Source organism: Lissotriton helveticus, chromosome 3_1, assembly GCF_964261635.1.
Source record: "Lissotriton helveticus chromosome 3_1, aLisHel1.1, whole genome shotgun sequence".
Lineage (NCBI taxonomy): Eukaryota > Metazoa > Chordata > Amphibia > Caudata > Salamandridae > Lissotriton > Lissotriton helveticus.
Window position 1 is genome coordinate 64176221 of NC_136061.1, and position 24819 is coordinate 64201039.

The 24819-nt window shown below is 47.6% G+C and overlaps 1 protein-coding gene across 2 annotated transcripts in view; it reads right to left on the reverse strand.

Moving 5' to 3' along the window:
* Positions 1–3628: 3628 nt before the first annotated feature.
* The window catches only part of VIL1 (villin 1), a 184702-nt gene continuing 163511 nt past the window's right edge, over positions 3629–24819 (reverse strand). The window contains exons 20-21 of one of the 2 annotated variants that reach the window (XM_078679239.1): positions 14655–14795; positions 3629–4562 (exon numbers count right to left, since the gene is read on the reverse strand). In XM_078679239.1, coding sequence (XP_078535365.1) covers positions 4449–4562; positions 14655–14795 — 255 coding nt within the window. In that variant the 3' untranslated portion in view covers positions 3629–4448. The remainder of the gene's footprint in view (positions 4563–14654; positions 14796–24819) is intronic. The other variant, XM_078679240.1, reaches the window with a different exon arrangement.

Here is a 24819-nt window from a genome sequence, read left to right on the forward strand (position 1 = left end):
CTTTGAGTGTGGAATCTATTCTTTGTGGGAGTGTTTTAGAAATGAAAGTAGTGTGGAGCTTCATGGTGGTATCTGCGTGGCATTTGGCTGGCTGAGTGCCTGAACTGGCATTTGGCTGGTGGGGTATGTGGACAGGCGTCTGGTTGGCGGTGTGTGTGGGCTGGCATTGTATGTGGACTGGAACATGGGTGGCTGTGTGTGTGGCTGACGTGTTCGTGGCATGGTGTGTGAACTGGTGGCTGACTGACGGTGTAGTGGTGGCTGGCTGGCAGTGTGTGTGTGTGTAGTAACTTGCTGCTGGTCACTATACATGCACACACTGCCAGCCAAATGCCAGTCAATGCATTCCACCAGCCAAACGCAAGTCCACACACTCCGCCAGGTGATGTGATTTGTGTATCTGTCCTGTGGGCGTATGAAAATGATGAGCCCTTGAATGTGAGTGTTGTAATGTTTTTGGCCTGCAGCTGGCGGTGGGAATGGTTTTATGTGGGTAATGCATAAAAGGTGTCTGAATGGCCTGTAGAGCCTTGTTGTGGCTTTACAGCCCAAGCTCTGTGACTCACTGGTTCAGTATTCTGAAATTCCAGTTACCTTAATAACAGTGATTTCTACTTTTTCAGTTTTGTGAAGTTCTTTGCTAATAACCTTTACATTTTTAACTTTTCACACACCTTTGTGCAAAATCCAGCAAGTATATGTGTGTGCTTGAAGATTGTACGATGGAGCATCGCGTGCCTGAACAATGCATGCCTGACCACACGGTCTCAACAAAGACAGCGTGTTTACCACGCATGCCTTTACCATGCAATTTCGTGGTAAAGACATGATTGGTAAAGGGACATGTGTGCTAAAGATCATACCATGCCTCCAGCCCTCAAAACTGTCCCTTTTCCCACGCCCCATCATGAGCCCTAAAAATAAACCTCATACTCTTAAAACTTCCCTGACTCGAGCCCCCGTCCTAAGTCCTAAAAACTGTCCCCTAAATCCCTAAAGTACCCCGAGTCACCCTTCCCGCCCTGAGGCCCGAAACTGCCCCATGCCCTTAAAAGTGTGTCTTATCCCCCCCCTGAGCCCTAACAACTGTCCCAACGCCCCCAAAACTACCCCGCCCCCCGCCCGGAGCCTTAACAACTGTTCCCTACATCCCATAGGTACCCCGACCCAGCCCACCCAGCCCTGAGGCTTACAGCTGCCCCCAGCCCTTAAAACTGTCCCTAGCCCTTAAAACTGTCCCTTTTCCCCTGCCCTGAGCCCTACAAAATGACACCAGCACCCTAACAATTACCCTGACCCCAGCCACCCCATCCTGAACCCTAAAAGCTGCCCCATACACCTGTAAAGTACTCTGAACCAGCCCCCCCACATGCCATAAGCCCTAAAACTCTTCCCTGCCCTATAAACAACCTTACCCCCAACCTTAAAAAACTACTCCCAGCCCAAAAAACTACCCCCACACCTCCAAGACCCAGCCCCACATACCTCACTGCATCCTCTCCTGATCCTTCCTCTTCCTGTGCCCACCCATCCTCTTCCTGTGCCCACCCATCCTCTTCCTGTGCCCACCCATCCTCTTCCTGTGCCCACCCATCCTCTTCCTGTGCCCGCCCATCCACTCTGCATCTAGACCCCGCATTGCCTTAACCATGCATATTGCGTGGTTAAGGCAAGCGTCGTTCGGCTTGAGGCCGTTGTTAAGGCTGTTTCCCACACTTGAGTAGTACATGGTTGTGCAGTAATATTTGTCTTTTCCGAGTTTCACTGCCAGGGTGTAGATTGTCTCTAGAGAAAGTCCCAGATATTTCTGTAAACACCAAGGCATTCCAGGGTGATCTGTCTCATGTGGATCCCACAAGGTTTTTGTGCCCAGAAACCCCTGCAAAACTCAAACATTGGCTAAAAACGCACATATTCTTCATATTTCTGTGAGTGAAAGTACTGGAATCTTGGGGGAGCCACCCAGCGTTTCCACATATCTCATGATAAAAATGGTAACTGATCTGTGTGGGTGGAGCTAGCACCTGTGACAGGAACGGATCCAAGACGCAATGTGGGAACATCAACAAAAGGGGTAGCTGCGGGTTTAGGCTTGGGCTCGACAGCCACCCAGGGAAACCTACCAAACACAGATATTTCTGAAAACTAGACACCCAGGGTAGTCCAAGGTGGTATTCCTCGCATGAATCTCACAATGTTTTCTTATCCACAATGCCCTGCAAACCTCTAACTTTGCTACAAATCATATATTTTCCTTGCATTTATGTGATGTAAACTTCTGGAATAAGCAGCAATGTACAATATTCCTACCATCCTTGTTCCCCCACTTGTCCCGATAAAAACCGTGCCCCGCTTGCGTGGCTAAAACTAGTGTCCGCGACAGAAACAGATCAAACCAAGGCCAATGAGAGTCCTTGTGAGGGGCTTTAAGGTGCTGCTGATTTGGGGGTTGAAGGAGAGATCGCTGTCAAATATTGCTTCTAACATATGCATATCTTGGCACAACATTATTAGTCCAAGTGAATAGACTATGGGAGGGGTGATAAGGCCTTGGAAAGATGTTGGCGGGTGCAGGGCAAACAATTCCACCCACCAACCTCTTGGATCCCTGCCCCATTTCGAGGTGGGAGAACACGAGGGATTCCATCAGTGAAGTCTTGGCTCTGAAATGGCCTGCTGGCCTGTCCACCACTGGTGCCAATTACACCCTCTTTGAGTTGGGTCAACCTCTAGATATGCTTGCTTGCAATGGCCACACTAGCCGTTGCAGAGATTGGGAGGGAAAACAAACAATGGTCAAGACATGCATGGAGAAAGCTGCCATTATATCAGGGTCATCGATTTTTTTGTTATACTGAAACCAACTCGTACTTCGTAAGTTTTACGGGCGCAAGGGCAAAGATCATAGTGTGATTGGCGGGGTGTTGCAATATATTGTATTGATCTTTAAAGAGGTGTATCTGCTGCTCTTTCCAAAATTTGATCAGGATTGAGACGATGATCCTGATGGATACAGGATTGTCGTTCCAGGCCCCCGGTGCACAGATGAAAATGGCCTGTTGCCAGATAAACTGAAGACGGAGAACCTGGCCTAACAGGAGAGCATCTTTACTTGCAGTGGGAGATCCCTCACACGGGAAGTGGAGTACAGAGCTTATACTGACTTGGAGGCCTGCAAGGCCTACTGCCAGTGTCGGAATGACTCCCTTAGCCTTCAGTCCATTCCGACAGAGCCTGCTGAGCCACATCCACTACTGGACATCTTTTAGACAATTTACCACTTGGTAATGTCATCCTGGATGATTGGCAAAAGTGCCACAGTGGTGAAGAATTGGTTCAGGGAAAGGGATAACACTTATGGGTGATTTTTTATAGATGAAGTGACACATTTTGATAAGGGCGATATTGTTAAGTAATTATGGGAACCAAGACAGGGCAGGTGCCTTGTAGCCATTAAAGGTGTTCGAGAACCACAGTGCTGTCACAGGTGTTAAGTGCTGTTAAGATAGCTACCTTTAACATTTATGGTTCAGCCTCTATTCTGTATTTAATCTCTGTTCTGAAAGGCTCTGTTGCTGGTCCTGGTGGCCCTTGTCTAGTTAAAGCAGAATAGACACACGCCGCAGGATTAATAGACCTTTTTGTTTCTTTATTGCATGAACATCTTTCAACTCTACTGGTATTTTTTTTAAAAGACATAACAAAATTCTATTTAAGCAATATCCCCCTGGATGCCCTATTGACTTTGTGGACAGGTCGGCGCAAGGGACAAGATTAGCTGGGTATGCAGTGACTTTTCTGCTTCGTGCAGGTCTGTCTAAAAATGTCAATAACTATGAAGAACCCACTAGAACACAACAGGTGGAGATTCCATCTCTTACAGCACAGTAATATTTCTTCCGATGACCAGTACTTCTGAGTATATTATGTTACGTGCCTTAATGCGGCGATAAAGCCCTAATACAACAACCAATTATGGTGAGTTGACACTGCCAGACAATGTTTGGATGTTATTTTGTTTGGGTAACGAGGAGGCGGGAACTTGTGAACAGTTCTTATGGCCCTTGTCTCAAAAAACACATACAAGTGGATAAAACTGACAAGAAGATTCCTTCCTTTAAATATAAATTATTAGATACAGGTAAACCAGTATGAAGCATATACATGCAAACTACACGCTAGCCATACAGTGGCAGAAAAGTTGCTTGTATAGCTGTTGTGAAGTTAAAACCTATTTGCTCCTATTTAGAGACTCAATTCAGAGACAGGTTTATTTTTGTGGAGCTGTGTCTAGTTCCAAATGGTACTGGGCTGGAAGCAGTAATGTATGGCTTAATGCAATAGGGCCAAGGTGAAAGGAGGCAATAGCCACTTAAAGAGGGTAAACTTCCCCTCCCTCAGGTGGCTCAAAGATTAGCAACTTTTTTTTCCTGGTGTCTCCTTCAAGCTCAAAAAAGTCCTTTTGCCTTCTTGAGGTTGTTCTGCTTCCAGGTGGGCAGATCCTTGAACTCGTGGGGCTGCATGCCGAAGATGGAGATAAAATCCTCACGGGACAAGTACTCCTGGGAAAAGAGGATGAGAGGAGAAGATTTAGAACACCCATTCACCAGATTAAAGTACAGTACCAAGGACAACCAGTACAAGCACAAGTGCAATGGGAAACAACGCCCTGCGACTTGTGGTTTTCATTGCACAAATCAAAGGTGCGGCTAGGCAATTTGTGTGGCAAACTGTGTCCTTTAGTGGGACTCACCATGTGCACCTAAGTTCATATGTTATGTTATGTTAAGTGTATTTTATAAAGCGCACTGACACCGAAGCTTCCTGGCGCTGGTAGACAGAACAGATGGGGGGGAAGCAGAGATGACAAGAACTAGCCAGAGATGGGAAAAAGATGGGTTTTTAACATTCTTCTAAAGTTCGAGAGGGAAGGGGAGGATTTGATAGAGAGAGTGAGGAGGTTCCAAAGCACAGGAGCCAAATGAGAGAAACGGCGGCCGCCGAATCTCTTAGTTTTGCTCTTGGGGATGATCAGCAGATCGCGATGGGCTGATCGAAGATTGCGTGTGGGGCAGTGAGGGTGAATGAGGGATGTTAAGAAAGCGGGAGCAGGGCAGTGAAGTGCTTTAAAAGTGAGGCAAGCCACCTTAAAGGCGACCCTTCGAATGACTGGGAGCCAATGAAGGCTCATGAGCAAAGGCTTAGCTGATTGCCATCTGGGGGTTCCATGAATCAAGCGGGCAGCTTGATTCTGGACAATTTGAAGGCGTTGTATCAGAAATTGCGGTAGACCATGGTAGATGGCATTAGAAAAATCCAGACGGGAAAGTACCAGTGAGATAACGGTTTGGGTGAGTGCCGCCGGGGGAAGAAGGTAACGAACTTTGCGAATCCTCCGAAGTTGATACATACAGGAGGAAACGACCGCTCCAACTTGAGCCTTGAGGGAGAGCTCGGTGTCAATGATGACACCCAGACTCTTTACTGTTTTTACTGGGGTAGGGGGAGATCCAAACTCTGGCGGCCAGAACTGTGGGCCCCAGTAGGCGTGGCTGAGCCCTGGGAGGAGGAGCTCGGTTTTACCGGGGTTCAATTTCAATTGGTTCTGGTTCATCCAGAGTTGGATGTGAATGAAAGGTTTTGATGGCATGTGGGGAGTTGAGAGAGAAGATGATTTGTAGGTCGTCAGCATAGTTGTAGGTGACGATATCCCATTTTGAAAGTGACTGAATAAGTGGCCGGAGATAGAGATTGAAAAGGAGCGGGGAGAGGGAAGAACCCTGAGGGACACCACAGGACGTGGGGGTTTGTTTGGCGGTGTAGGGACCTAGGCGGACCGCCTGTGTTCTTCCCGTGAGGAAGGATTTGACCCACTCAAGAGCAACGCCCTGGATGCCCGCCTGCTCGACACAGCGGAGAAGGATGTTATGATCCACCGTGTCGAACGCGGCGGACAGATCCAGTAGGACGAGGGCTTGGGGGGTTCCTGCGTCCGCGTTACTCCTGAGTGTGTAAAGAACTGCCAAGATAACGGCTTCAGTAGAGTGGGCAGGTCTGAAGCCGGCCTGAGTCGGCTCGAGATAACAGGAAGATTCTATGAAGTTGGACAGGCAGCGGGTGACATGGGCCTCCATAAGTTTGGAGAAGTAGGGGAGGAGGGAGATGGGGCGGTAGTTCGACGGCTCCGACATGTCAGCACCCGTTTTTTTTAAAAGGGGTACCAGGATGGCATCCTTGAAGGAGGTGGGACAGATGCCACTGCAGAGAGATCTGTTGATTAGATGTAAAACACTATCTGGTAAATTGAGGCAGATGCTCCGCAGGACAGAAGTCGGACAGCAGTCGTTCGGAGAGCCAGATTTCACACGAGTGGCTAGTTCCGACAAGGAGGTGGAATCTAGAGCAGGAAAGGAAGTGAGGATCGAGGGATTGTTGAAGGAGTTATCCGGTAGTGGCAATTGAGGAAGTGGAGGAATGAATTTTTTGATTTTTGAGATTTTTTCTAAGAAGAAGGAATTCAGGGTATCACAGGCCTCCTGAGTGGGGGTCTGGCCTGGAAGGGTTCTATCATCTGTGGTTAACTCATTCAGAACTCTGAACACCTCCTTAGATTTATCGGCTGCCAAGGAGATCCTGTTGGCAAAGTGTTCCATTTTGGCTGAACGGATGGCTGTTTTAAAGTCTTTACGTGCAGCCAGATACGATCGTTTGGCTGAGTCAGAGTAGTCGTGTCTCCAGGTGTGTTCTAATTGGCGTGTTTTTAATTTCCGGGCTTTGAGATCGTCGGAGAACCACCTGTGAGAATTCCGATGTCTGGTACAGGGGAATTTGACTAAGGGGGCAAACAAATCACTAGCCGACTCTAGCCAGGAGGCAGTATCTCGTTCGAATCCGTCGATGTCGTCGAGGTCATGAATGACTGGACAGGAGTCAGCCAGGGCGGTGAGGAAGCCCTGGGAATCGTATGAACTCCATTTACGGGAGAAGCCCCCAGCCATCAGGGGGGCGGGAGTCTGACCAACAACTGTGATGGTGGTGTCCACTAAGTAGTGATCAGACCAGGCACATGGAAGTATATCTGGGGGGGACAGCGCCAGATTGCAGGTCCAAATCTGGTCCAAGATGTGACCCTTAATATGGGTGGGTTGAGAGACCTGTTGGACGAGATTCAGATCTCTAAGAGTCTCGAACAGCTCGGTGGCATGAGGTCCAGCATTAGTGTCACCAAACCAGTAGTTTAAGTCTCCAAAGATAGCAAAACGGGAGTGCAGTGTAAGAAGAGAAGACAATTGTTCACTCAAAGTAGTGGAAAAAGATGGCATAGGATATGGAGGCCGATATAAGAGAAGGAGAGTAAGAGGGCTGGTATTTGTTTGCACGCTGATGAGTAGATTCTCCACCTCAGGGAGGGGAAGAGAATAGGAAGAGATAGAATTCAGGCGTTTAGATATGATGGCCGCTACCCCACCCCCGGGCCGGTCGCCAGGACGATCGGCATGGAGAATGTAATAATCAGGGGGGGAGAGCCGCCAGGATGTCTGGCAGAGATTCTGAAGTAAGCCACGTCTCCGTGAGTAGAAGTATATCAGGATTAGAACTAGAGAGCAGGATGAAAATGTCCTCAGAATGTTTTGCTAACGACCGAGTATTCAAATATGATACCATGATGGATGTGGAGTTCCTAGTCGACGTAGATGGGGATAGGCAACCGTCGACAGGGGATAGGTCAGGACGCGTGAGACCAGCAGCAGAGATGTGTTGCAAAGCCAGAGAAGATGGTAATATGGCAGTATTCTGTAAATCTCTAAGTGCTTGGGGGGAATATCTGATGAAATGGTTAGCGTAACTTGCCCTCTGGCCCGTCCTGGCGCGGACGGGCGCAGACGGGCTTGCCTTTGGCGCGCCGCCGGCGCGCCGCCGGCGCGCCCACTGCGCCCGTCCGCTGCGCGGACGTGGAAGACACATGGGTTAAGTAGGAAAAAACAGGAAGGGGCGTGGCCTGTTGTGGAGGGGGCGTGGCCTGACCAGGCTTCCCCACGATGATGTCACAAGGAATGGCGGCCCGCGACAGCGCTCAAGTCGGCTGTGCAGGGGAAGTGCTAGCGAGGGTGATGGTAGGTGAAATCAAGTTAAAAACACACAAGAAAAACAATTTTTTAAAAATAGTGCTCGTTGCTCCCGGCTTTCCGCCTCATGAGTTCTCTCTGTCTATCAGCGCTCAGGTTTTAGCGTGCTAAATAGGCGGGGGGCGTGGCCTGTTGTGGAGGGGGCGTGGCCTGACCAGGCTTCCCCACGATGATGTCACAAGGAATGGCGGCCCGCGACAGCGCTCAAGTCGGCTGTGCAGGGGAAGTGCTAGCGAGGGTGATGGTAGGTGAAATCAAGTTAAAAACACACAAGAAATACAATTTTTTTTAAATAGTGCTCGTTGCTCCCGGCTTTCCGCCTCAGGAGTTCTCTCTGTCTATCAGCGCTCAGGTTTTGGCGCGCTAAATAGGCGGGGGGGGGCAGGGCCTGTTGTGGAGGGGGCGTGGCCTGACCAGGCTTACCCACGATGATGTCACAAGGAATGGCGGCCCGCGACAGCGCTCAAGTCGGCTGTGCAGGGGAAGTGCTAGCGAGGGTGATGGTAGGTGAAATCAAGTTACAAACACACAAGAAATACAATTTTTTTTAAATAGTGCTCGTTGCTCCCGGCTTTCCGCCTCAGGAGTTTTCTCTGTCTATCAGCGCTCATGTTTTGGCGCGCTAAATAGGCGGGGGGCGTGGCCTGTTGTGGAGGGGGCATGACCTGACCAGGCTTCCCCACGATGATGTCACAAGGAATGGCGGCCTGCGACAGCGCTCAAGTCGGCTGTGCAGGGGAAGTGCTAGCGAGGGTGATGGTAGGTGAAATCAAGTTAAAACACACAAGAAATAATTTTTTTTGAAAATAGTGCTCGTTGCTCCCGGCTTTCCGCCTCAGGAGTTCTCTCTGTCTATCAGCGCTCAGGTTTTGGCGCGCTAAATAGGCGGGGGGCGTGGCCTGTTGCGGAGGGGGCGTGGCCTGACCAGGCTTCCCCACGATGATGTCACAAGTAATGGCGGACCGCGACAGCGCTCAAGTCGGCTGTGCAGGGGAAGTGCTAGCGAGGGTGATGGTAGGTGAAATCAAGTTAAAAACACACAAGAAATAAAACATTTTTTAAATAGTGCTCTTTGCTCCCGGCTTTCCGCCTCAGGAGTTCTCTCTGTCTATCAGCGCTCAGGTTTTGGCGCGCTAAATAGGCGGGGGCGTGGCCTGTTGTGGAGGGGGCGTGGCCTGACCAGGCTTCCCCACGATGATGTCACAAGGAATGGCGGCCCGCGACAGCGCTCAAGTCGGCTGTGCAGGGGAAGTGCTAGCGAGGGTGATGGTAGGTGAAATCAAGTTAAAAACACACAAGAAATAAAAAAAATTTAAAATATGTACATTCTGTCTCTACAAACAAACTGGTCTGCAAGTAAATTTGTGCCCCAGGTTCTTCGATACACTCAGACTTCGATAGGTTTGACCAAGTACCCCCTTTGTACTCTTGACTCTATAGAGGAAGTTTGGACGCGCAGACAAGACTCACTCTAGGAGTTAGTAGTAGACAGGCGGTGGTCACGCCCATCCTAAAGAAACCAACTTTGGACGCCAGCAAACCTGAGAACTATCGCCCAATTTCTCTCCTTCCGTGGCCGGCTAAGGTAGCGGAGGCGCATGTCAATATAGCCCTCTCGGACCATCTTTTACGGGCTAACATCTTAGACAGCACGCAGAAAGGATTTCGAGCTGGACACAGCCCGGAGACAGCCCTCCTCTTTATGGTGAAACATCTGCGCTCCGTGCTCGATGCGGGTCAAAAGGCGGCGCTGGTGCTATTAGATCTGAGCGCCGCCTTTGACACCGTCTCTCACCAGACCCTCTTGCAACGTCTGGAGGAAGCAGGCGTCGCCGGCCCCGCACTCCAGTGGTTCCGTTCTTTCCTTGCCAACCGATCTTTTTGCGTGACCGTTCCGCCCCATCAGTCCAAATTCTATCCCTGGATCTTGGAGTCCCTCAAGGTTCCTTGCTGAGTCCCACGTTATTCAACCTTTACGTGAGACCGCTGGCTGAGGTCGTCAAGCGCTGGGGTATGACTATGGTGTCATACGCTGACGACACTCAGTTAGCGGTCACGGTCAGCGGGGACGCTGACGTGGATGCCCCTAGATTCCAGGACGGACTTCGGGCGGTCGCCAGCTGGATGACTTCCAACTGCCTCCAGCTGAACGCAAAAAAGACGGAAATTATGATCTTTGGCAAGCAAACGGAACTCTGGGGTGACAGGTGGTGGCCTTCGGATCTGGGTCCCACGCCAACTCCGGTTTCGGAGCTAAAAATCTGGGGGTGTGGCTTGACCCAACTCTCACCTTCGTCTGCCATACAAAGCGTACGGCGGCTTGCTGCTTTGGCATCCTGCGTGGCCTTCGTCCTGTACTAAAATTCTTTGATGCGACAACCAGGCAACTCGTGGTGCAGGCTACGGTGATCTCTCGACTCGATTATGCCAGCTCCCTTTTGGTAGGGCTGAATCGGGCCGAAATCACCCGCCTTCAGCGCGTACAGAATGCAGCGGCTAGAGCAGTTGTGGGCTTACCCAGATTCTGCTCTACTACTAACACTCTGCGCTCTCTGCATTGGCTGCCGATTGCGCAAAGGATCCAGTTCAAAGCACTCTGTGTGGCCTACAAGATCCTTAAGGGCTCTCCTGCTTTGATTCTCTCGAATCTCTTGTCTCCTTATGTCCCGGTCCGTTCTTTAAGATCATCGGACCTTGAACTTGCAGTCATCCCCCGTTTTGAGCGTAGCCGGGCTGGCGGCCGCTCATTTCAAGTACGTGCCGCGGTCCTGTGGAATTCTCTTCCTCTAGAGATATGTGCCCTTGATGATTTGTTCTCCTTCCGTAGAGCTGTTAAGACTTTTCTGTTCCCTTAAATCTTCTACAGTTGTGTTATGTTGTTACCTTGTCGGGCGCCAGGACGCTCCTTTGCTGGAGCATCTGTGCGCATAATAAATGATCCTAACATAACATAACATAACATAACATAACATAACATAACATAACATAACATAACATAACATAACATAACATAACATAAGATAACATAACATTTAGAACTGAGATAGCACAGACATAGTAACCACAATTAATAAAGGGAAATAGCTATTCATTGCAATACTTAATAAAGCAAAAATGGACTTTATTTATATTTGAAAAATTTAGGGCAGATAAGATCGCACACAACAAATAAAACCAGGTGATACTAGCACCTTCTGGAGCTAAGATCGACTGCAAACAGTTTTATCGCGCTGATCCTTTAAGAGGCTATGCTGATATAACACTAGAGTCTATATACATGCATGTAGACGGGCTAAGTCCCTTTTAATTGAGGTCGTTAAAAGTAAATCCCAATCCTCGATACAGACTGCTAGGAAGAAACGTAGGACTACACTGGCACACGCCAAAAAAGAATGGGTAGAAGAGTACTGGTCTACTCTTAAGGAAGCTAGTCTTAAAAAAGACCCAAAATCCTTCTGGGACACGATTAGAGCCAGAAATAGGCCGGATATAGATCTTATTTCATGTAATATCCCAAGCCAAGCGTGGGTCAACCACTTTTCAAAACTATACTCCCGACATGATGATTTGCCACCCATCGAGGCACCTATTGATGTTGAAGGGAGGTTCGTGGTTCCAATAACGAATTCATTAGTTGGAAGTACTGTCCCTGATGATTTTGGCTTTACAATCAAAGAGGTGGAATACGCCATAAGTACCATCAAGCCACAAAAAGCGGCTGGTCCAGATGGTATCCCGGGCGACCTTTTGAGGCTAGATATCTCAAAGTGGGGTAAATTTATTTACTCCTTACTTGTTGCCATTGGTAAGGGTGCTCCGATCCCCTCGTCATGGAAAGGGGCGGAAGTGGTCCCCATTTTTAAAAAAGGTGCCAGAGATGAGCCATCCAACTACAGGCCGATTAGTTTGTTGGATATTACTCAAAAAGTAGTTGGTAAGGTTCTACTGGTTAGAATACTGGACTGGATAGAAGAAAATAAAATTCTTTCCGATTATCAGGCAGGATTTAGAGTGGGTACTGGGACAGTCGAACAAGTATTCAGGCTCATGATGGTGTATTGGAAGGTTGTGGTCTTAGGCAAAGGCAGTCTTTATCTCGCGTTTATCGATTTAAAGACTGCCTTTGACCTTGTACCGAGGGAGACACTATGGAGAGTCCTGGCCAATATGGGGTTGCCACACTATTTACTCATACTATTGGTTAGGCTGCATGAAAATAGCTTTGCCCAGATTAGGTGGGGTCCAGGAGGGGAGAAAACTAGCAGTATCCCGGTAGAGAGAGGGGTCCGCCAGGGATGTGTCCTTGCTCCCACCCTGTTTTCTCTTTATATTAACGGTGGAGCACCTCTTAGAACATCCTTCAGATGAACCATCCCTGGCTGGAGAACGTATACCCACCCTCCTCTTCGCGGATGACACGCTTCTAATATCGAAATCCCCGATAGGCCTTCAAAGGCTTTTGAATAATTTCCAATCCTTCTGTACCAAACGGGGCCTCGTAATCAATACAGGCAAGACTAAATATCTTGTGCTGAATCCCCCCAAAAAATTAGCACGTCCTCCAATCCTGAATACTGAACCCTTGGAGAGAGTAGAGGTGTTTGATTACCTAGGCATCCGACTATCTCATAAAATGCAATGGTTTCCACATTTGGATAAAATGTTATTATCCCACAAAAGGATCACAGGAGCTATTCTTAAAGAGCAACGCTCCTGTGTAATTAGACCAATAGCTGTTGTTCTTGACATTTATGAAGCTAAAGGGGTTAGTTCTGCTCTCTATGGGGCGGAGCTTTGGGGCTCATCCATTACCAATGATTTGCCTAAATCCGAAAGGAAGTTTTGTAGGGCGATTATGTCACTTCCACAGGGTACCCCTACGGTCCCATTAATGCTTGATTTGGGCCGTCGCCCTATCGAAGATCTAGCAAGACTACGTCCACTCTTACTATGGGCACGATTATGGCGAGTGCCTGAACTGTGTAAATATGCGCAAGGCCTCACCGAAATTATGTCCTTGTCAGGGTGGCACAAAATTAAATGGCTAAGTGACATCAGAAGCTTGCTATTCAATTTGGGCCTAAACGATTCATGGGCTAATAGATCTTCTCCTTCAAAGGCAATTCTTAAGAAACTTTATTGGAACTGGATTATGTTACAACGAAATACTAATGCTTCCATGGGCAGACTTACTGAAGAGTTCTTAAAATTCAAGGACTCCCCAAAATGTGAACTTTATTTGGATGCCATTGGCAAACCTTTTGATAGGGCTCTTTATTTTAAATTTAGAGCAGGAATTCTACCATTGTATACTTTCTCCTCAAGTTGGAAACCGCCGGCACAAACTGTTGAGCTTTGTCCAGTATGTCTAGCTAAACCAGAAACATTGGCACATTTTATGTTCGAATGCGGAGAGTACAATCTACCTAGGAAAATATGGCTTAAACATCTTTGTCGCCAATTGGGTACTAGGTGCCATTCAGACGCAATTCGTATATTAATGTCTGATAGCCGTACTACCTATGCTTGTGCTCTCGCCAAATTTTTATCATGGGCCTGGTTAATCCGAGCCAAAAGGCTTAAATCAATTGTTTAATTTCTCTTTTAACTTACGATGTGTAAATAATTGCTATGCATAGATTTTTTCTGTAATTTGTTTTTATTCTTGGCTTCTCTTATCGTACCTATGAATTTTATGTGAAGCTTTTATGATAATCTTTTATCGAAATAAAGCCTTTTTGACTTGACTTGACTATATACAATATCCTGTGAGGAGGGATTCCAAAGACCAGTCCTCGAATCACTTTTGGTCTTTTGGGGTTTATTGTACATTTAAGTTCCCTTTGATGATAGATGCAAGACAAGGGAAAACAAAAGCTCCGATTTACTCATTGCAGCACAAGCAGATTTGTTCTACTGTGTTGTGCAAGGGGGCCAAACACGGTACAGAGCCACATCTACTAAGTCTGGCATGCTGCTGCTGTCAACCCCTTTGCCGGTGCTCTACACGACTGCCTTATGTGACCCACAGCCTGGTACATTGGTGCAGAGGTGAGTGTGTGCTGTCTAATAGGATTTACTCAAAGCATACCCTACCAGTACAAATTCCCATGTCTAGTCAAACTCTGAAGGTTCCCCTCATGTAGTATTGTTAAAAATCCTGAATTGGTGCACTGTCAAGCCCCTGTAAGTGTCAAACTTTTCACAGGAACAGACAGGCTATAAGAGGGTACATTGCAATTAGGATGAAGGCTATACATGGTCAAAAACATACATCTATACGGTATCCTGAAAAATATATAGTAAACTCTTAGGCACTAACAATTCTGCTTATTTTCCAGAGTAACTTCTAAATGACATTTACTCACTGCTTCTAAATGAGAAAGCAGCAAGAGGCAGAACATTTGGTAACCCCACCAAAAAGTAATAGTAGTTCCATGGTGTAGTTCCATGGTGTAGTTCCATGGTGCAGGGTGGCTCTGATGGCTGCCACAGCATCTACAGGGAGCAAGAGAACTGAATTCTCACCTCCTTCCTGGCCACATCCACTCCCTCTGGCAGCTCTTCTGCCGCCTTGTTGACAATCTCCTCGGGAGGGTAAAGTTTAAATACCCCTGATGACAAGTTGGTTGAGGAGGTGAATGAGTCTAGCTTGCCATTGGGGACATCCTGGAGGGAGAAAAAGGGTATTACCATCCAGTCTGTGGCCAACAGACAAACTGATGAAGGCGATAACGCCGAAACGCGCGTAGTCCTACCTACCGCCTTGTACCTTCTACCGCCTTGTCTCCATCAATTTATGTCTATTGTTTTGTTTGTACTGTTTTCTATTCTTCAATTGGTGATATGAATTTTTAACTATGATATGCTCTATGGAATCAGAATAAGAGATTTATAATATATATAATACTCTCAAAAAAAGAAAAGAATTATCATTTAATAAAATAACATGAATTTTGATTAACTTTGCCTACATTTGGTTTATGGGGTGTAATTCTTGGTCAACCAGTTGGGGTGGCATACATTAATCTTTTCAGACCTGTAGTTCATGTCAATAGTCTGACTGACTAAGCCATAGACCTTTACCTACCATGTCCTTTTCCCTATGTATAGCGAGTCTATAAGATATATAGGGGTCCCCTTCTTTCAAACAAACAAAAAAAAAAAAGCCAGCAGACAAACCACCTTTGCATAAAGACACCAAGCCATCCACTCTTTGGCAACCAGAGGGCCTCATTTACAATATTTTGCCGCAGGGCAGTGCTGCAAGCTTTCCTGATGCGCTGCCCTGCGTCAAAATAAGAGCAGGAACGCGCCGTATCTATCAAATATGGAGCATTCCTGCCCTTTACTCCTGCGCTGGCGCACAAAAGGCTGCCATGCACCAACACAGACACCCGTGCACTGTGGTGCAAGGTGTCTGTGTTGTAGGGATGATTGTTTTTATACAGGAAGGGACGCCTTGCTGCACAAAAATAATCAGTGGCGGCGATTTCCTATTTCTATGTGAGCTGCTGAGTGCAGCACACATAGAAAGAGGAAAAAACAAGGAGAATTAAAGTTATTTCTCCTCGTTGCGCCTTCCCTATGCCACCCCTGGGGAGCGGTAGGATTTTGATGCATTCCAAGGTGTACAGAAAGTTGTAAATCTGTGAATGTATAAAATGCCATAGGTGTTACCTGCGAACACTCAAGTAACACCAATTGCACTCCTCCTACCTCACACAGAAGGGCATATTTACAATCCCCTAGCACCACCAGAGCGTCACTTTTTTTATGCTCCAGTGGCGCTGTGCACTAGCCTATATTTACAAGGCCATGCAATGCCACCTTGCCTGGCTTTTCATGGGCTTGTAAATACGGCCCCTTTTCACGCATCACTTTGTGTGAAAGGGGCTGTGTTGCTGTGGGAGTTCCTGCGCAGCACCCATTGCTTTTTTGACACTGCCCCATATTTATAAGGATGTGTATACCTATGGCAGCGCCAAAAACTAATGCCATTGAAAAGCAGGTGTTAGAGTGGTACAATGACGAGGAGAAATACTTTTATTTCTCCTCGTTTTTGCTCTTTCTATGTGTGCTGCAATTTACAGCACACATGGAAGGAGCAAATTGCCATTAATGATTGTTTATGTGCAGGAAGGTGCCTTGCACTATGGGGCAAGGGTACCTGCGCTGGCGCTAGGCAGCTTTTTTAGCACCGGCGCTGGGGAAAACACAGGGGTGCGCCGTATTCTTGTAAATTCGGTGCATCACTGTGTATTTTAAATGAAATAGCACGGAGTAGCTAAATTGGTTACAGCGCCATTTCTATGTAAATATACCCCCATATCTACGAGGCCATGGAAAGCAACAGAGGGTGGCTTTACAAGGCCTTGTAGATATGGCTCTGCAGTGTGCACTGCCAGCGGCACACAGAGCCTTGTAAATGAGGCCCATTGCGCCAGCCATTGTGTGCGAAGCACTTTACTTGTATCAGCCCACTGATTTCAAGTCTGTGGCAAATCATGGAATCATCCAGTCTGTGCAATCCCTGAATCATTAAATGTTTGCCCAACTCCAGGGCCATTTAGTTTGTGCCCAGTCCTTAAGTCTCCTGTCTGTGCTAAACATCCCTGCTGTTCAGACCATGACAGAGCTTTGAGTCAGCCAATATGGGATAAATCATCTCACCAACCAATCTGCGACAACCTGAGCCATGCAGTCTGTAGACAACCACTGAACTGACTAGTCAAGAGAAAAGCCCCCAATGAACCAGTCTGTGCCAAACTGCAGAGACATTTGTGGGCATATTTATAAAAAAAATGTCGGATCACTCTGCTACGCCAAATTTGGCAACGCCGCACTCCAACATTTTTAAAACGGGGGATGTGCCATATTTACAAAAGTATGGCTTACCCCTGTGTTTCCCCCAGCAGTGGAGCAAAAAAAGCTGCCTAGTGCCAGTGCAGGCACCCGGCTGCCATGTTGCAAAATGTAGCACACACAGAAAAAGCAATAAACAAGGAAAATTAATAATTTCTCCTTGTATCGCCATCCTTAGAGCAGGTATTCTCTGGCATTGGTTTTTGGTGCTGCCACAGCCTGGAAATCTGGGGCAGCGTCAAAAAGCAATGGGTGTTGTGGTGGAACGTAAAGTAATTTTTTTTATTGTATATAGTTAATTAAAACCTTTACAATATTGTTCATATAAAAGAAACGACTTGTACTTTAAAATTACAATGAACAAACTAAAGATACATTAAGTGGAGGAGATTAAAGAAACTTTCTAAAATGTCTGTGTACATAGTGATTTTTCAGTTATATTTGCACTTCGCACAGTCGGATTCGGACCTTTGCCGTCCTTTGCCTCAGTGTTCGTGATTAGTTGAAGTGCCTTTTGGCGAAATTTAGCGGCCCTACAAGCTGTCTGCAATTTGTAGCTGTTCAAGGACAGCATGACGGCCGGGCGGCATGATCTAATTTGAGAAAGTCGAAAAACATGAAGTAGGTAATAACGTCTCAAATTTGTTAAAGATGGACAAATACACAATATGTGCAATAAGGATTCTTCCATTTCCCCACATAGTCTACAGAAGGGTGTCGGCCATGTTTGCTTCCATGCAGGTGTGTGATTTTTTAGTATGGTGGTTCCCAGCCGTAATTTTAAAAGTATTTTTTGAGCAGCTGGGGATATATGGTTGACTAAATATGGTTGTGGCTTCGGCTTCCCATATGTGGCCAACACAGTCCATCCATGTTTTTTGTTTGCTATGGCGGCTTTATCTGTTGTCCATGATATTTGCTTTGCTGCTGCCTTTAGTCTCTTTTTTGAATGCCACAAATGATTGATTTGTGTTCCATGCCTTTTCCATATTAAGGCTCGAGAAGGCGTTCTCCCATACCATTTTCCATGAGTTTTTTGTCTTTTTCTGGTTGTTTATCTCAGTCCAACAATACCCCATGAGGGTGTCCTCTTCAGCAGCTCTTAATTTCCAGCATGTTTTTAATATGGCTGCTTGTCTGATTTGATGTTGGTTTAGCAGACCGAATTCCAAGCGGATCTGGGATTGAGATACGAACCTCGGAATATGAAAGATGTGTTTGAACAACTCCGATTGTTGTGTGTTCAAAAAGTTAGCATCTTTTCCCTTGTACAACTCCAATCCATACGTTAGAGATGGGAGAAATGTTGCAGATATTATCTTCAACAAATGTGAATTGGATGGGCAATTCATTTTTCTTTTTAATAAATTTAGGGCGAAGCGTAGTTTGATAGCCTGTGCCTTTCTGTAAGACTGATGATCTTTCGACGACCACTTAGCATCGACTACAACTCCCAAGTATTTATACGTGGTCTGCTCTAGTGTGTTGCCTGCAATTTGCCATTTGAAGGATTTCCTCCTAGGCCGAGTGGAAAAGCAGACTATCTTCGTTGTTTTATAATTAATTTGGAGCCCTTGTGCACAGATGTAATCGTTGAGTTTTGTGATGGAACGTTGAAGGCCCAACGGGGTCTGACTGCAGAGTACAATATCATCTGCGTACTGCATGCTCCTGATTTTGTGGTTGGCTAGCTTTGGTGGATCACTTTCTGTTTCCGCAATGCACTTGTCCAGGTCCGCTGTAAAAATATTAAAGATTCAGAAAAGGGGGTGGTGATGAACAGAGTGTCTGAATTAAGCAGACCACTCTTACCCAGTCCAAAGATCAGGGCTTGATCCATCACCGTTATTTATCTCACTGCCCCATCCCAGCTCAGAACCTGGCTATATGCAAATTAGTCTGTCCCTGGCCCAGTGCATCATGGGAACAGGGCAGACCAAACTACCAAGCCAATTCTTCACCAGAAAGGAGACAAGCTACCGGGGACCGGTTTCTGGCATTTCAGCCTCTTCGGCCCGGCTTGCTTGAATCCTGATGGAGCAGTGAGAAAGGGACTCATGTCTGAGTATACCCTGCCACACCTATAGTGGCCAAAAACGATTCAGAAAAGGGGGTGGTGATGAACAGAGTGTCTGAATTAAGCAGACCACTCTTACCCAGTCCAAAGATCAGGGCTTGATCCATCACCGTTATTTATCTCACTGCCCCATCCCAGCTCAGAACCTGGCTATATGCAAATTAGTCTGTCCCTGGCCCAGTGCATCATGGGAACAGGGCAGACCAAACTACCAAGCCAATTCTTCACCAGAAAGGAGACAAGCTACCGGGGACCGGTTTCTGGCATTTCAGCCTCTTCGGCCCGGCTTGCTTGAATCCTGATGGAGCAGTGAGAAAGGGACTCATGTCTGAGTATACCCTGCCACACCTATAGTGGCCAAAAACGATTCAGAAAAGGGGGTGGTGATGAACAGAGTGTCTGAATTAAGCAGACCACTCTTACCCAGTCCAAAGATCAGGGCTTGATCCATCACCGTTATTTATCTCACTGCCCCATCCCAGCTCAGAACCTGGCTATATGCAAATTAGTCTGTCCCTGGCCCAGTGCATCATGGGAACAGGGCAGACCAAACTACCAAGCCAATTCTTCACCAGAAAGGAGACAAGCTACCGGGGACCGGTTTCTGGCATTTCAGCCTCTTCGGCCCGGCTTGCTTGAATCCTGATGGAGCAGTGAGAAAGGGACTCATGTCTGAGTATACCCTGCCACACCTATAGTGGCCAAAAACGATTCAGAAAAGGGGGTGGTGATGAACAGAGTGTCTGAATTAAGCAGACCACTCTTACCCAGTCCAAAGATCAGGGCTTGATCCATCACCGTTATTTATCTCACTGCCCCATCCCAGCTCAGAACCTGGCTATATGCAAATTAGTCTGTCCCTGGCCCAGTGCATCATGGGAACAGGGCAGACCAAACTACCAAGCCAATTCTTCACCAGAAAGGAGACAAGCTACCGGGGACCGGTTTCTGGCATTTCAGCCTCTTCGGCCCGGCTTGCTTGAATCCTGATGGAGCAGTGAGAAAGGGACTCATGTCTGAGTATACCCTGCCACACCTATAGTGGCCAAAAACGATTCAGAAAAGGGGGTGGTGATGAACAGAGTGTCTGAATTAAGCAGACCACTCTTACCCAGTCCAAAGATCAGGGCTTGATCCATCACCGTTATTTATCTCACTGCCCCATCCCAGCTCAGAACCTGGCTATATGCAAATTAGTCTGTCCCTGGCCCAGTGCATCATGGGAACAGGGCAGACCAAACTACCAAGCCAATTCTTCACCAGAAAGGAGACAAGCTACCGGGGACCGGTTTCTGGCATTTCAGCCTCTTCGGCCCGGCTTGCTTGAATCCTGATGGAGCAGTGAGAAAGGGACTCATGTCTGAGTATACCCTGCCACACCTATAGTGGCCAAAAACGATTCAGAAAAGGGGGTGGTGATGAACAGAGTGTCTGAATTAAGCAGACCACTCTTACCCAGTCCAAAGATCAGGGCTTGATCCATCACCGTTATTTATCTCACTGCCCCATCCCAGCTCAGAACCTGGCTATATGCAAATTAGTCTGTCCCTGGCCCAGTGCATCATGGGAACAGGGCAGACCAAACTACCAAGCCAATTCTTCACCAGAAAGGAGACAAGCTACCGGGGACCTTGTTGTAAATAATTTTGTCCACCCTAAGCGTGGAAGGGTATACTCAGATGTGAGTCCCTTGCTCATTGCACCATCAGGATTCAAGCAAGCCGGGCCGAAGACGGCTGAAATGCCAGAAACCGGTCCCCGGAAGCTTGTTTCCTTCCCAGTGTAAGAATTGGCTTTTGTAGTCTGGTCTGCCCTGTTCCCATGATGCACTGGGCCAGGGACAGACTAATTTGCATACAGCCGGGTTCTGAAACTGGGATGGTGCAATGAGCTAAAAAACGGTGTTGGATCTAGCCCTGATCTCTTGACTGGGTGAGAGTACTCTGCTTAATTCAGAGACTCTGTCCATCACCACCCCTTGTTGTAAATAATTTTGTCCACCCTAAGCGTGGAAGGGTATACTCAGATGTGAGTCCCTTGCTCATTGCACCATCAGGATTCAAGCAAGCCGGGCCGAAGACGGCTGAAATGCCAGAAACCGGTCCCCGGAAGCTTGTTTCCTTCCCAGTGTAAGAATTGGCTTTTGTAGTCTGGTCTGCCCTGTTCCCATGATGCACTGGGCCAGGGACAGACTAATTTGCATACAGCCGGGTTCTGAAACTGGGATGGTGCAATGAGCTAAAAAACGGTGTTGGATCTAGCCCTGATCTCTTGACTGGGTGAGAGTACTCTGCTTAATTCAGAGACTCTGTCCATCACCACCCCTTGTTGTAAATAATTTTGTCCACCCTAAGCGTGGAAGGGTATACTCAGATGTGAGTCCCTTGCTCATTGCACCATCAGGATTCAAGCAAGCCGGGCCGAAGACGGCTGAAATGCCAGAAACCGGTCCCCGGAAGCTTGTTTCCTTCCCAGTGTAAGAATTGGCTTTTGTAGTCTGGTCTGCCCTGTTCCCATGATGCACTGGGCCAGGGACAGACTAATTTGCATACAGCCGGGTTCTGAAACTGGGATGGTGCAATGAGCTAAAAAACGGTGTTGGATCTAGCCCTGATCTCTTGACTGGGTGAGAGTACTCTGCTTAATTCAGAGACTCTGTCCATCACCACCCCTTGTTGTAAATAATTATTATGTAAAAATATTAAAGAGCGTAGGTGCCAATACACAGCCCTATTTGAGGCCAACATGGGTGAAGATTTTACGTGTCGTTCTATCGCCGTTGGCTAGTTTTATTCTAACCCAGGTATTCGAGTATAGGTTTATGATGGCCAACAGCAGCTTTGTTGTTATTCCCCAGTTGGCCATCTTTCGCCATAGTGCCTCCCTCGGAACTGTGTCGAACGCTGCTTTGAGGTCTACAAAGCACGTGTACAGTTTCGCTGAGTTTTCCCTACTTTTTTCAACCATGAGATTTAGCGCCAGCAGGTTGCATGATGTACTGGGTCCTGGCCTGAATCCTGTCTGCGTAATCGGCAGAATCTTTTTCGCACTCACCCAATCTTCCAGATCCCTCAGAAGATTCGAGGCATAGATTTTGGCCTCGACATCTATGAGTGCAATGAGGCAGTAATTGCCTGGGTCGGACCTTGAGCCTTGTGGAACGCACACAGCAACTGCCACTGCATGCCCCTTTCCCTCTGCGGACTGCTGTGGTAAGAGGCATATTCACAAGGTGGCAAAAAGCCACGTAATATGGGGAATGGCGCTACGCCACAGAAACGTCAAAATAAGTGATGCTCCGGTGGCATTAGGGGCTTGTAAATATACCCCTCAGACTTTTGAAATGTTGGGTATCAGTTCTACGCCAAGCTCTTAAATAGTATGTTGGTTGCACACTGCGGACCCCCCAATCTCTTTCAAACTGTTCATTCTCCCAGGTCCTTGCCTGCCCGATGAACCAACCAGTCTGTGCCAAGCAGAAGAATCTTACATTTCCAACAAAATCTGTAACCCATTCAATATGTTCCAAATCACTGATGCACCCACTCTGTGCCCACTGATAAGACCAGTCTGTGCCAAGCCAGCAAGCCTTTCGGATTGTGAAGAACTATTGATCCATCCAGTATACACCGAGCCGCGGAGCCATTCAGCCAGCGCCAAGCAATCGATCCATCGAGACTGCATCACACTAATAAACTATTCATTATCGTTTTATAAAATGGCGGTGGGATGAGAGCAAACACATCAACTCAGATTCATATTTTTAAAACAAACTTTTTACTTTTTATATTAGGCTGGGATGGATGAACACTGTAATGTAAAGGTGAGGGGAATTTCCCCAATATTGCAATGTGAGTGTTGTCCACCTTGCATGACATTTGCTTCTAAATGCTGGTGTGCCCTCTGTCAAGGTCAGTCTGTGTAGGCTGAATCCAACACACAGAAGGAGCTCTCACTTTCCTTAGATCACACACATGCAAACATGCCTCTGTCCTGCCAATGAAAGTGATCAGGCTGTGCCATCACCTCAGTAGGAGAGGCACCCTCCCTCCTGCTCTGATGTGTAAGGGACAGAGGACTGCAATGTTTACTGAATTTGAGCTGCACGAGCACTAAGCTAATCCTGAGTGCAATATGTGTTTTTACCAACCCAAACAGTAAATTCGATTTTTCTTCCATGTAAAGTCTGATGGTGAGAAAGGTGAAAAATAATGACATCACACACATCCTGGGTGCAACTCCTGACTACACTTTCTGTAGTAGCCCCCAGCCTCTGCTGGCTGGTTCCTAACCAGGCTTTCCAGCCAGGGTGAGGGTCCAGGCTGCCTGGTGGCCACTGGTGGACCATGCCACCTGCGTCAAAGGATTCTTGTCGGCCACTGGTGCTCATGTGCATATGGACTTGTTATCCCAAATAGACAAACTTTGGTATGCAAGTTTATGCATTACTGATAGGAAAGTTTGTTTCCTTCCACTTTATTTGTATGTATTTACTGCATTGTGTTGTTATTCATGTTTGTACAATCTCATCACCTCTAGTGAAGTGAAGACTTGAGCCCGACCCAAACTTACACGTGGGAAAGCGCAGAATGTGGTATGCGCCAGATTCCTGACACCCCCTCAGTTAGATGGACACTAAGGTGTGGCACTTCTGAGAGGGAAAGTGGGAAAACATAAGCATTTGCACTTGCTAATTTAATCTTAGCAACACTTTGGTTTCTGTCAGCAAGCAAAATTACACTAAAATAGTTTGAAAATGGATTAGGGGAAGCAGGTGGAGGCGACGGTGTTGATCTGGCAGGACATGGTGAGGGAGGAGTCAAGTATGATACTGAGGTTCTGGGCGTGGTCCGTGGGGGTGGGATGGTTGCCATGGGCAGTGGGCCACCAAGTGTTATCCCAGGCTGAGGGGGTGGGTCTAAGGACAAAAGCTTCTGTCTTCTCGGAGTTGAGCTTCAGACAGCTGCTGCTCATCCAAGCTGTGACATCTTTCATTCCTGCCTGGAAGGCTGAGTCTGGTGTCTTCGGGGTTCTTTGTGAGGGAGAGGAGGACCTGGGTGTCGTTGGTGCAGGATACATGCACATGCTGTCTGACGATGGCGGCGAGGGGGGCCATGTAGATGTTGAAAAGCGTAGGACTGAGCGACGATCCGTGGGGAACTCCGCAGTTGCTCTCTGTGGGTTCGGAGAGGAAAGGCGGGTGTCTGATCCTTTGGGTTCTTCCAGCGAGGAAGGAGCGTATCCAGTCGACTGTGGTTCCCTGTATGCCGGAGTCGTGGAGTCTGGCTGCGAGAGTGCAGTGGGAGAGGGTGTGGATGGCTGCGGTGAGGTATAGAAGGATGAGGGCTGCGGTGTGGCTTTGGTCAAGGAGTGAGCGGATGTCGTCTGTGGCTGGAAGGAGGGCGGTCTCGGTGCTGTGGTTACTGCAGAATCCGGATTGGGAGAAGTTAGTCAGCTGGGCGGTGACGATCTTCTCAGTGACTTTGGCTGCAAAGGGAAGGAGAGAGATGGGTTGGTAGTTTTTCAGGCCCGTCGGGTCTGTAGAGGGATTCTTGAGGAGGGGCTTGACTTCTGCGTGTTACCAGTCATTAGAGGAAGTGCTGGATTAGAAAGTGGCATTGATGGTGCTACGTAGCACGGGCGCTATGGCATGGCGGTGGCTCTGTGGAAAATGTGCGGCGGGAAGTGGTCCATGGGGGCTCCTGAGTGGGTGCTCTTCATGGCCGAGGTGGTATCTTCGGTGGTGACCGG